This window comes from Malaya genurostris, chromosome 2 (assembly GCF_030247185.1).
Source record: "Malaya genurostris strain Urasoe2022 chromosome 2, Malgen_1.1, whole genome shotgun sequence".
Lineage (NCBI taxonomy): Eukaryota > Metazoa > Arthropoda > Insecta > Diptera > Culicidae > Malaya > Malaya genurostris.
Window position 1 is genome coordinate 239369363 of NC_080571.1, and position 13674 is coordinate 239383036.

At 36.3% G+C, this 13674-nt stretch overlaps 1 protein-coding gene across 4 annotated transcripts in view; it reads right to left on the reverse strand.

The window, feature by feature from the left end:
* The window catches only part of LOC131428297 (uncharacterized), a 72819-nt gene that overhangs the window by 32599 nt on the left and 26546 nt on the right, over positions 1-13674 (reverse strand). For all 4 annotated transcript variants that reach the window (XM_058592131.1, XM_058592130.1, XM_058592132.1 and 1 more), the window contains exons 3-5: positions 12547-12679; positions 12307-12476; positions 11362-12249 (exon numbers count right to left, since the gene is read on the reverse strand). In XM_058592131.1, coding sequence (XP_058448114.1) covers positions 11362-12249; positions 12307-12476; positions 12547-12679 — 1191 coding nt within the window. The remainder of the gene's footprint in view (positions 1-11361; positions 12250-12306; positions 12477-12546; positions 12680-13674) is intronic.

The window sequence follows — 13674 nt, forward strand, 5'->3', positions numbered from 1 at the left end:
TAGTATAATACTTATTCGAATGCTATGTCTTTTTTCATGTTTAAAAATGTGTCTCTGGACTCCCTAGAAATGGGTGGCATGTTTCTTTTCGCTCGGGTGTTGTCAGTTCAATCGAAGATGGCGTCGAAACAGCAAGCACTCCGTTAGCGTGTTGTGCGGTATTGCGATACGCATGGTCATAGTGGAAAAAAGTTTACGATAGACTACTTACTAAACGGAAACATGCCCGTGAGTACAGTTTACCGGATCCTGGCATTCCTAAGTGTGGAGCGAAAGTCCGGTAGCGGCCGCCAGACGAAGATAATGACGAAGAAGAAGGATAAGGAACGGTTGAAGAAGCTGTTCAACAACAAGGACGGAACGATTTCACGTGACGCCGGTAGAAAATATCACTGTCCTGTTTCTATTCAATGAAAAGGTTTTTTTTAAGAACACCATATTAATATTTTTTCGAGAGTATGAGTAATATGAAAAAGAGATCATCGCATCACCATGTGGGTTAAAAACATGTGATAAGTAGGGAGTTCCTGGGAATTACGTACTAAATTTCTCTGATTCTCAGATTTTAATAGTCGATGACACATTAAATTTATTTCAGTTTAATCGGTACCCGATTTTTGATCCCGAAAATATTGATAAAAAGCTCTAAATCATATCGTACTTCAGTTTCATTAACATGGCTGTATCGATTTTCATAAATTTAGAATTAAATGAAAGTCTTTAAGGTGACTGTTAAACGGTAAAACTGAATTTCACAAACTTAAAATCAATTAAAACGACTTATAGTCCCATACAAAAATGCTGAATTTTATTCGTTTTTTGAATTAAAACAGTGCGATGAATTTCTAAATTTTAAACAGTAATAAAAAATGACGATACAGAAAACTGTAAAAAATAAATTCTGAAAAACTTCGAAGCAAGACTCATTTCGACATCTTATATAATACTTAATTGATTTTCATACACCAAGTTCTTTCATGAAAGGTCTCATGGTTCCATACAAAATTTCTCAATTTCACTTCTCAATCTGGCTTCCGGTTCCGGAGTTACAAGGTAATAAGTGATAGAAATTTCAAATCGTCACTTCAAACGATGTTACAAAACCACCTGAAAAAATTTGCCAAATTGGGCTCAAAACTTTTTCAGGTTATGAAGAATATTAGTAGTGATTAGAATTAATCGATATAACAATGGGACAGTGGATAAATCTCAAGTGTCTTAGTTTAGCATATGTAGGCCAAATCAGTAAAAGAAACGCGGAAAATATTCAACTTAATTATTCTTTTCGTTGAAAAAGAATCGACACTATCATTTAGAAAACAGCGTAGGCACAACCACTCTTTGTTAATGACTTGGCACATTAGAGGTACGCTTTCACCGTGTAGCTTGTTGAGGGAGAACAACAAATCTTCCGTATTCTATTAGATTGCTATTTCCTGATTACTTATATAGGATATTGTATCCGAGTAGTTAAAGAATTGCTCCATCAAAATTTTAATTTCAAATAGACAAGTTACATAAGAGCAAACATTTAAATGATCACCAATGTTGGTAATTTTTTCCATCAGTAGCTTTAGCGAAATTCGAATTTTTGTCCATTGTTCATTAAACTAATGCTTGCTTGCACTCCGTCAAAGCCACTCCCGTTTTGCTTCACGTACTGGTGCACTTTTCTTTGTTGAAAGACACTGAGGATGCATGTGTAAAATTTTGCAACCTATCTGTTAGATGACCGGCACTATGCACCACAGCCGATGCGTTCGACGTTACAAAGAAGAGGGATTTATGCGACCCTAGATGCAATAAATTTGGTTATCTTACTCAGTTTGTTATGTTCTCACTGACAAAGCTACTGAATGGTGTCTGTGATCCATTTTTAGTCGTGAAAAATATGGCAGCGTCTACATAGGCCAGTGTTTTGAAAATGTTACTTTATTTGGCAAACTGTGAGACCCGGTATTCTTCAGTAAAAATAGTGGACCACGCTATCAAATGACACGCAAGTAGAGTAAATGTGACGCCTAGTAAGTTAAAGTGCTAGTTTAGCAGTGGGTTTCACTGAGAAATCGAAGACGAATCGAAGAAAATAAAATTTCAAAATTGTTTCTAATTATTTTAGATTTCTTTACTCGAAAAGTTCAAAGTTGCCTAAACGTTTACAAATTACTGTAAACATAAATTTCTTACGGCACTCTACTGGATTATTGGATCATTTAAAAATCTCGTTTGGTCATAGGAGGAGAAGAGTGAAACTGTTAAAATTTATGTGTTTTACGCGAAATTAGAAATTTCGCACACACCCCAAAAAAAAAATCGTGTAAATTTACGTCCTCTGAGACAGACATATGAGTCAAAAATGACTCATTTCTACAGTAGATATATATTTAATGTATTCTGACAAATTTTTAAGTGTTTACACTTCTGCTCCAAAAGCATGTTTGACACATATCGTAAAATTTAGTCATTTTATGAATTACGTTCCTCTGAATGGTATCATATGTGAATTTGCGTCACCTGTAAATTTCGTTATTTTTTTTGCTGTGGGTGTCAAAATGTATTTTCATGATTCAAAACCTAATATTTTACTACGAATCCCAATCGATCCAACATAAATAGCATCTTTCACTTTGTTCATTTACTTACAGAAACTCGTCATGATTTATAAAATATTTCTAACCAGCATAAAAAATCTATTGCATATCACTTGTTCAATAACTGTTGAAAATTCGGTCTTTGGCAGTTCAAATCATTATGGTTTGATTAGCAGTTCTTAAACAATTCATTTGTTTGTGGGCATTCAAATTGATGAAAAAGTTTGTATAAACATTATATTTCCCCTCTATGCGCAGTAAACATCGGAAATGTTGAAGGGGGAGAACAGAAACATAATCGTAGAGGAAATAGAATAATTTCATTGTCACTGTCTACTATAATTAGTCTCTTCTATGCATTGCTATAAGGCAAATGTGCGTGAATCAAGCGTTTGGCGTTGATTGCTGTAGAAAGTTTTTTTTGTCGGGCAATTTTATTTCTAATATTACACTTTAACACGAAAAATCGATACCATGATGTAAATTTTGAAAATGAGTTGTAGGATTGGTGTTTTTCTAGACAGATTTCGAGAGCAAGTTTCTTTTTATTTACTTTATTTATAAATTTTGTATATGCTATCTCTTTCTACTTCACAAAAACTGTATACATTAGAATTAAAAAAAGCTAACGACATAATTAGATTTATGCTAGAATATACACGGGTAAAAATATTTTGTAAGTTTACATTTGTTATTTCTAGAGCAGTAAATTTAAATAAGGTTACTTACAGCTTTTTTTTTTATTTTCCAATATGCTTTACCATTACTTTCCGACATACCAGAGAATCAAAATCAGAACTAATTGGCTAAAGTGGTACGTTCCCCTAGTTATTTGGAGATTTGTGCTTTTCTATAATTTTCATTCTTTTCTACCAAATAGTCTTTGGTTAGCGGAATGTTGAAAAAAGAAATTTTTCATAACTAGAAAAATTTCGTTCACAAGTATGGTTTATCAGTTGCGGCCGAATCGGATTGCTGTTTACAAAATTACTCTATAAGCTGCTCACTGGAGATGGTTGGGATACACCGTACCTGATCGAAAATAAAAAAAAACTACCATCGGGTCCGACCACCTCTACTACTCACCATGATAAATTGGGCATGAACACTATTAGAAGTAATATGATCCCGTCTTTCAATAAGATTGGAAAAATAGTTGATGAATCAATGATTTGAGGCTTTTCGATTTTGAGATTCAGACCGGAGCTTTTTCGGCGAACGAATGTAATAAGACTTTAAATTTAAGTATTTGTTTTAAAATGTTTATCATTTGTGTGTGTATCTAACAAACATGTGCACTCGATTTTCTCGAAGATGGCTGGACCGATTTCCACAAACTTAGATTCAAATGAAAGGCCTGCTTTTGAATTTCTATTTGGATCGAACTTCCGGTTCGGAAGTAACGAGGTAAAATGTGCAAAACAATGAAAAAAGTGTACTCGATTTTCTTAGGGACCGCATAACTGATTTTCTTCAACTCAGATTGAAATTAAAGGTCTTATAGCTCTATAGCCTGCAACTGAATTTCATCTGGATCTGACTTCGGGTTCCGAAGTTACGGTGTACATTGTGCAAAATAAATTCAAAAAAGTGCACTCGGTTTTTCTAAGAGACTCATCCTCATCGAATTTTTACAAGCTTAGGTTCAAATGAAAGGTCTTACAACCCAATATAAAACTATCCCGAATTTCCTCCGGATACGACTTCGGATTCCGGAATTACAGGCTGATAAGTATAAAACTTTTATTTGGTTTCATACATGATATGTAAAATTCAATCCAAACACATTCAAATATGCGTATAATTCTTGAATAAGGCAAGTATGGTTAGTTTATTTTGGGTATACCGAATCATACTGCCTGTTTTCGGAAGTAACGGTAATGTCTTCGTGTACTCCAAACTGGAAATCACTCCAATTTCTCAGAAACGGCTGGAACGATCTTCCTAAACTCAGATTCAAATAAAAAGTATTATGTTGTCATAAGTTGATCTGAATTTTTTTTCAGATCTGGCTTCCGGTTCCGGAAAGTATGTATGAAATTGCTACCTGTCATTGAGCGATAATGCGAAAACATGTAAAAACACTTCTAAATTTTGCTCAAAATTGTTTCAATATACAAGTCAAAAACTCAAAATCGGAATTCTTTGCTTTTTCTCAGGAACGGCTGAGTAGATTGTCACAAAATCAGCCTCACATTAATGGTTTTATGGTCTCATTGAATGCTACTGACTTTTGTTCGGATGCCACTTCAGATTCCAGATCAACAGGGCGAAGTGTGAAGTTTATACCGTCATGTAGAGCTAAAATGCAAAACAAAACAAAGAAACAAAGAAAACAAATGACCATACCTGCATCGGCCAGAAATAGTCGAAAACACGTTTTCGTTCGGCACGTCAGAAAAGACATTGCACTCCGTTGCAAAACAAAAAGTGTTCTGTAAGTAGCAGAAACTTTACGTCTGCTTAGCGGTTCAAATAGAACTGCCGAGTTTAGCACTAAGCAGTTCAATTTGAACTGCTCTGCACTGATGAGTCAAAAACGAAACGTAAAACTAATAAAAACGGTTATGTGCCCTAGCACAAAATTTGGCTAACCCCTAAAAAACAAAGAATGCCTATAAACATGGCTCAAAACTTATTGAAAAACCGGTCACCGTTAAATTCTTTCTATTACACATTTAAATTTTGTATATTGTTTGCAGTGTCCTTACAGCACTTTTCTATAACTTGACTTGACGGCATTGGACACAATTTATGTAGCGGAAAATGACATAAGGAAATCAGTTCTTTTTTTCATAGTTATTCAATGTTTACATGCCGACATGGCAATTCAAATTTCGTTCTTAAATTTTGTTTCATAGTGTCAATATTGTGGATGACTAATTTTTCTTTCAAAATTTTGCGCCTTCCCGAACTCCCGAGCGCCTTCCCTCTTCCCGAGAAGACGATTTGTTAGGCCAGCCTTGGACGATGCCAAAAGGTTCGTCATTTTGATATTTTTAAATATTTTGAAACACATTTTTTATTCTTATAAAGGGTGATTTTTTAAGAGCTTGAGAACTTTTTTAAACAATAAAACGCATAAAATTTGCAAAATCTCATCGGTTTTTTATTTTAAACGTTAGATTGGTACATGACATTTACTTTTTGAAGATAATTTCATTTAAATGTTGACCGCGGCTGCGTCTTAGGTGGTCCATTCGGAAAGTCCAATTTTGGGCAACTTTTTCGAGCATTTCGGCCGGAACAGCCCGAATTTCTTCGGAAATGTTGTCTTCCAAAGCTGGAATAGTTACTGGCTTATTTCTGTAGACTTTAGACTTGACGTAGCCCCACAAAAAATAGTCTAAAGGCGTCAAATCGCATGATCTTGGTGGCCAACTTACCGGTCCATTTCTTGAGATGAATTGTTCTCCGAAGTTTTCCCTCAAAATGGCCATAGAATCGCGAGCTGTGTGGCATGTAGCGCCATCTTGTTGAAACCACATGTCTACCAAGTTCAGTTCTTCCATTTTTGGCAACAAAAAGTTTGTTAGCATCGAACGATAGCGATCGCCATTCACTGTAACGTTGCGTCCAACAGCATCTTTGAAAAAATACGGTCCAATGATTCCACCAGCGTACAAACCACACCAAACAGTGCATTTTTCGGGATGCATGGGCAGTTCTTGAACGGCTTCTGGTTGCTCTTCACTCCAAATGCGGCAATTTTGCTTATTTACGTAGCCATTCAACCAGAAATGAGCCTCATCGCTGAACAAAATTTGTCGATAAAAAAGCGGATTTTCCGAATGGACCACCTAAGACGCAGCCGCGGTCAACATTTAAATGAAATTATCTTAAAAAAGTAAATGTCATGTACCAATCTAACGTTTAAAATAAAGAACCGATGAGATTTTGCAAATTTTATGCGTTTTATTGTTTAAAAAAGTTCTCAAGCTCTTAAAAAATCACCCTTTACAAACGCTTACGGACGCTCGAAACGGTATATTCCTCATCCTTCAAGTTTTTTTACAATAAAATAACGAAAATTAATATTTTCGTGTTTCATAGAGGGCTTTTATCGTTTTAGAAAAAACCTACCTTTCGAGATAGTCTTAAAAAGGTTTATCAAATAACCAAATTACTGATGAAATTAAAAATAAAATAAAGTAATTACTTAGTTTTGCCTCTTTTTAATTACTATTTGATTTTGATAAGCCACCTTCTGGAATCTTCCTAGAGCTTCTTACAATACTTTTCAATCGAAGTGATGTAAGCAATTTGTCAATTTTAGAGAAAGTACAGTTAATATTCCACGTTTATATTCGCTGGGAACATTATAAACTACATAATAGCATTGTGAACCTAACGCAATGTCGTTTTTGCCGAAGTTACATGGTATATAAAATTATCATACGCTGCTTGAATTGTAACAATTTGCAATCAAAAGTCGTCTGTCCTATGAAGCATTTGATTTTTCCTTCAAAAACAAATATTTCAAATGATCATTAAAATGAACTCGAGCACTTCCCATTTTGATGCATTTTAATTTGGGTGACAATTTGCTCACAGTATTATAATAAAACTAAAATCCAACAATCAATGTCAAATTGAAAAGCAACCCAAATTAAATTTTAAGTGAAATTGCAAGCAAAAAAGCCTACTGGGAAATTTCTTTATAATCAACTCTTGGCTGATTATTTTTCAGTTTTATTTCAAAATAGTCCAACATGTTCAAAAGAAGAAACTCTTAAGAAACCTTAAAAACAAATTTCATCTTTTAAAGAAGGAAATTAAATACTTCTTCTAAACGGCGAAAAAGCCTTCGCACAGAAGTTCGAGAGTGCTCTAAACTTAAACGTTGTGAGTCCTATTGAAAACGAAGTCTCACTGAAAAATAATTATATTTCAACTCAAGTGTTGTTACTAGATGACATTAGTCATCCTCAAATCTGATAAAAACCCAACAAGAACATCAAGTTACTGACCAACCAGTTTCCTTTTAGGTAAATTTTTTTAACAAAATATTTTAGTAAGATTGATGCCTCATATAAATGAGAATTCAATATTTCTACCAGAGCCGTTTGGGTTTTGTCATAAACATTCAACTACTCATCAACATGTAAGAATAGAATAAAACTTCTGGGTTATCCACTGGAGTTGCTTTTCTTGACTTAGGAAAAGCATTCGACAGTGTTTGGCACAAAGGTTTAATAAGAAAAATGTCTGATTTCCAGTTTCCTATTTATTTGATCAAAATGATTCAAAATTATTTAAATGATCGCACTCTGCAGGTTAGTTATCCGAATTGTAAATGTGAATTGGTACCCGTACGAGCGTAGCTTATAATATTTTCACTTCTGATATTTCAAATCTACCCGTTGGTTGTCAGAAATCGCTATTCTGTGACGACACAAGTCTGTTAGCCACAGATAGGAATCTAAGTGTGATCTGCAGTCGCCTACAAAGAAGCCTAAATATTTTCATTGATTATCTGTCAAAATGGAAAGTTGCACCAAATACAGCAAAAACGCAATTAATTATCTTTCCTCAAAAGCCAAAAGCTTCTTTTCTTAAACCAAACAATAATCACGTTTTAAAATTGAATGGCTTGGAATTGACATGGTCTGGTCAAGAAAAATACTTAGGTTTAATGTATGACAAAAAACTCACTTTCAAGGATCATATTGAAGGAATCCAGGCAAAGTGTAATAAATATATTAAATGTTTATATTCTCTTATAAACAGAAATTCTAAGCTTTGTCTAAAGACAAAATTATTAATTTATAAACAAATTTTTCCGACCAGCCATGCTATATGCAGTACCAATTTGGTCTGTTGTTGTTCCACCAGGAAGAAAACGTTTTGAAGAATTCAGAATAACGTACTCCCTGGTTTAGTACAAATTAGTTACACAGACTCACAAATATAGAACCATTAGATGTAATGTTACATAATATTATAACATAAGCAAATTCCAACAAAAATCGATGCAATCTTCAATTGAAACGATTCGCTTTCTGTATTACACACTTAAAAAATTTTACATCTTATTAGATGCATATAAATGGAGCATCGCAGTTCACGCAAATTTACGTGGAAGAACATTTAATATTGTGTCTAAAACTCCATGACATGAAATTCATTGAAATAAAAAAAAAGAATTTTTTAGCAACCCACCGCCACTTGAACTGAGAATCATTGGATCGCAAGTTCGTCTGATAATCGACTGAGCCACAGAAGCATGCAGCTGCTAGGCCGGTAAAAGGTGCAAATTCATACAGTCGCACCTGCTAATAGAACGCAACTCGAAACTAGTAAAATTCAAGCTCATCTAACATTAAGTCATTACAAATAAAATTTTCCGTCATTTGACAAATTAGGTCTTTATGAATTACATCGTATGCGGGATTAAGTCACCTGTAACATTCAAAATTTTTTAGAGTGTAGTTAGTACGTTAGTATAAGAATTCCTATTCCACTTCACACAATACAAGTAGGTTTACAAATTTCCCTACACAAAAATCACAGAATTGCGGAAGCAAATTATGTCTTAATGGTAATTAAATCATGTATATAACAAAGCTGAAAAGTCACCACTTGTGGCTTAACACTCAATTTAAATCTTAATAATTTAATTTTAACTCATATTTCAATAAATATTACATAAAAAATACTTATTCTGATACCTTTGATTTGAAATGGTATGTTAAACGCTTTTCAAATTCTTTTGAGGCTTTCACTATTTCTATGTCCTCTTCGTTTGTTTTTCTCGCAATAAGAATTCGTGATTTGATATATTCCGGATTTTGTACAGTACAGCTTTTAATTGATAGTTCTTACTACTTTTAAAGTTTAGAAATATAATTCAATTTCTTGATTAAATCATGACCAAAGCCGTAAATATTCCTGGCTCTTCGAGTTGCTTCCTAAAGACTGTCCCAGAAAGTATGGACGCAACCAAAAGCCGCTGTCATTTCGCAATAGTTCAGAATCTATAAATTTTTAAGGCTGCGTTCTGTTGTTTACACTCTTCTCTAACCACTTGTGCAGTTGTTTATTCGTTTTCATTAGTTTGTTTCGAAATACGTGGACTTTCAGCAGGACAACGTCGAAAAACAACGTCGAACGCGGACTGTCACTGAGAAAGATAGCAAAAATGGAAGGAGTAAGAGAAAAAGCCGTGCGAAATGCAATCAGGAAGTTCGGTGAGGATAACACCTTTGAAGAAAAACCGAAAACGGGTCGAAAAAAAGGTCCTGCTAACCCTCAGTTGGATAAACGTATAATTTTTTTTTTTTATTCAACAATATAATATATTTTTAGGCACACTGCTTAAGCTCTAAGATGCCAAGGGTATTTTCTAATCTTAATTAACGACTAACTTAAAACTAGAATAGTATCATTAGATTATGTCGTCTTAGATTTTCTAGAATCCATTGTATGTTGCATGGGTCTTCCAGATGGCGCTATCTATGGCCGATTCCTTTCGGTTCGTGTGGGTCCGCGGGAAACACCCCCAGGCTACGAAGGCCCGGCGGGTGGCCCGCATGCTGGTCATCGACTGGAGCGTAGAACCGTAGACGGTGATGGTGATGTTACGGAAGAGAATGAAAAAAAAAGTAAATATTGTGGAAACCGAGGTAAATAGGGGGTATGGAAACAAAATGTCTGAAAACTCTAAACGTATAATGAAGGCGTTCGAGTAAAAGAAGGAGGTTTTAGTTCGGGATGTGGCCAAAAAAGTGGGCACTTCGAAGTCAAATGTTCCTCGTGCTTTCTCCTAGAAGTAACCGCTCCAGGAATATTTATATAAGAACTCAGCGTTTGTTGAATTTGTTCTAATCGGCGTAGCTTGCAAACTGTTGTTCGTACGTAAACAGTTTTGATAAAGAAGTTCTAAGATATCGATTGAGAACTCTGAAAAAGTATGCACTGAAAAAATGTGTTAAAAATCTGAGTTCTATGAATTTCATCTTTAAATATCTTGAAAACGACTAGGAGGAAGATCACTATGAGTTGAGTTATTTGGCTTTTTATGTGCAAAACCATGATCTATTATTTGATAAATTATTTTTTATCAGAAAAGTATAACTGCAAAAACCTATGCACACAACATGATCGTATTCTAATTACCCGCCGCAATCTCTCACTAAATATTTGTTTTTTTTTCAATTTACTAGTGTTGCTAGTCGTTAGATTAGAAACATTCGTGAAAATGCTGCATCACGAAGCTTTCTAACACCTGTTTAGCACAGTTTAGCACCGCATCCCAAATTGAAGTACAATGACGCAGCGCCAATGACCCGGTCAAGTGGTCAACACCCAGAACGGGGTTCTTCAAATGCTGCACAAAGATGCGGCCTACCAAAGCGGTCGCGGTGCCAGTGGTCGATACAATACCATCCAATCCAATCCAGCGTCGCACTGACATTGAAATTGACAGCTATGTAATCAAGAACAAAAGCTACCGTCCCGGAGTGGCAGTTTTTACTGTTGTAAATGGAACCACGCTGACGGTGTGTTGAAATGTGTATATAAATGTCATTTAACGGCGTTGTAGGTGTCCATTTGAAAAGCTAATAGTGATGCGTGCGGCGTGCACACTTTTCACCAGTTGGATACAGTAGAAAGAATTTAATTGTCCGCTGGAGTGGCCACAACACGGGGTTCGTTTCAATTGATGTTGTGTAATAAAACTACTGCGAGGCGTGTAAATTCGATTATAAATACTGTCATTAGCATCACACTGCATTAAATGGGATACGAAATGGATGTTACTACTCACGTCTGAATTTCGATGTTTGCGGGTCAGGTTTATCTTCTGTTACTTTGTATCCACCTGTTCCGGTTGGGCCGCTTTGTGCGGGTGGTCGTGTGATTCCGTATCCTGAAGGGCCAGAATCAGCACCTGTACCAGAAGGTCGGAGAGATCCTTCGTAATCGGCAGGTTTATTGTCTATCGGTCGTTGAGGTCCAGTGACGCCGTAGCCGGTAAATGTATTGTCTAGTGGTTTCATTATGCCTGTCGGACCCGAAGGACCAGACGGTCGACCATAATAGCCTGGATATTCTGGGCGCAGATAGTTATTATCAAGTGAAGGGATGCTAGGTGCGTAAACTCCTGGAAGTCGATCGTTTTTGTTTGGCAGCGGATAGTTTGTTTCGTAGAGCATCGGAAATTGGTAAGGATAGTTTCCGGGGCGTGATGGGCCAGATTCCGCTGGATATTGAGGTCTGAAATCCAGAGGATATTTCATAGATGGATCCCCTGGTGCAGGTTGTTTTAGAGGGATTCGATCTGCTCCCGTACTGGTTGGTTGACCTGAAGCAGTGCTGGTCGGAGGAGAATAATGTCCTGACAAAGTAGACGAAGGTTGTTCTTTTGTAGTATAGTACTCTTCCCCGGGAGCAGTTGTCTCTGGAAATGTTTCACCCGTAGCCTGATTGTACGTTGAGCCAACGCTGGTAGAAAATATGCCCGGGTATTCACTGGTGGGTCTTGTATCAGTAAATCCATTGTTGGTATTTGAAATTGGTTCCCCTGTGGCAGTAGTACTGGACGGAGAGAACCCTGGAGAGCCAGGTCGTTCTGCTGATCCTGGTGGAGGAAAGGCAGAAGTAGGTCGCTGTGTTCCCCCTGGTGGCAATTCGTTCGGTGGGAAACTAGTAAGCCCTAAAATAAGTAAAATTTGCTATTGTGCTGTTTGTGGACATTTGTATTTTTACTTACCCCCAGGCCGTGGCGGAGGATTCGACGGCCCACCTGAATCTAAAAAACAGTTGTACTTTCTGGCGTAGAGATCAAAATCTGGATCGAATACGGTACCGACGGGACGTGAATTGGTGGCATCAATCACATTTGCCGATAGTTGACAGGTGCCGTTCCCCCTGCCGGAGATGCTAAAAACCGTACAAAAAGTTGTTAGAAACCAATAATTTCAAAATAGGATTCTAGTATAATTATATTTACCCAAACGCAAACGTTTGACATTCCTTGTCGTTCAGGCAGAGTGTTTCACAGATTTTAAGCGAGTTGGTGTCCGAGTTTCGAAATGTCTTTTCAAATGGTAGCATTGCACCCAATGCTATCCTCTCAAAGCAGTCTAAAATTGATATAAGAAAACGTGTTTAATCCACCTAGCAGTGAGATGATACCTATTTTTATCAATCCGCATGTGTTTTTTGCATGAATATTCTTCGGTGTTTAAGTTTTCATGACATTATTTTAATGACCGTCGTTTTAAGCGACAATTTGAGATTTTAATCATTCATTACTCTGTAATGTCGAAACTGCAAATCGGATCGAATTTGAATCTAGAAGTGTGATAATCGATTAAACATGCCATGATATGTAAGTTCCACTCTAGAGTTTACGGTAATTTAAGGTACTTCCAGAGCCGGTATTCAGGAACCAGCATAACCCAAACCGATTCGTATGGCCATATGACGAATAAATTACAACAGTTTTGAGTTCAACTTTGAAGCTTTTCGGGATTGTCATCTTCTACAGGGTGATTTTTTAAGAGCTTGAGAACTTTTTTAAACAATAAAACGCATAAAATTTGCAAAATCTCATCGGTTCTTTATTTTAAACGTTAGATTGGTACATGACATTTACTTTTTGAAGATAATTTCATTTAAATGTTGACCGCGGCTGCGTCTTAGGTTGTCCATTCGGAAAATCCGCTTTTTTATCGACAAATTTTGTTCAGCGATGAGGCTCATTTCTGGTTGAATGGCTACGTAAATAAGCAAAATTGCCGCATTTGGAGTGAAGAGCAACCAGAAGCCGTTCAAGAACTGCCCATGCATCCCGAAAAATGCACTGTTTGGTGTGGTTTGTACGCTGGTGGAATCATTGGACCGTATTTTTTCAAAGATGCTGTTGGACGCAACGTTACAGTGAATGGCGATCGCTATCGTTCGATGCTAACAAACTTTTTGTTGCCAAAAATGGAAGAACTGAACTTGGTTGACATGTGGTTTCAACAAGATGGCGCTACATGCCACACAGCTCGCGATTCTATGGCCATTTTGAGGGAAAACTTCGGAGAACAATTCATCTCAAGAAATGGACCGGTAAGTTGGCCACCAAGAT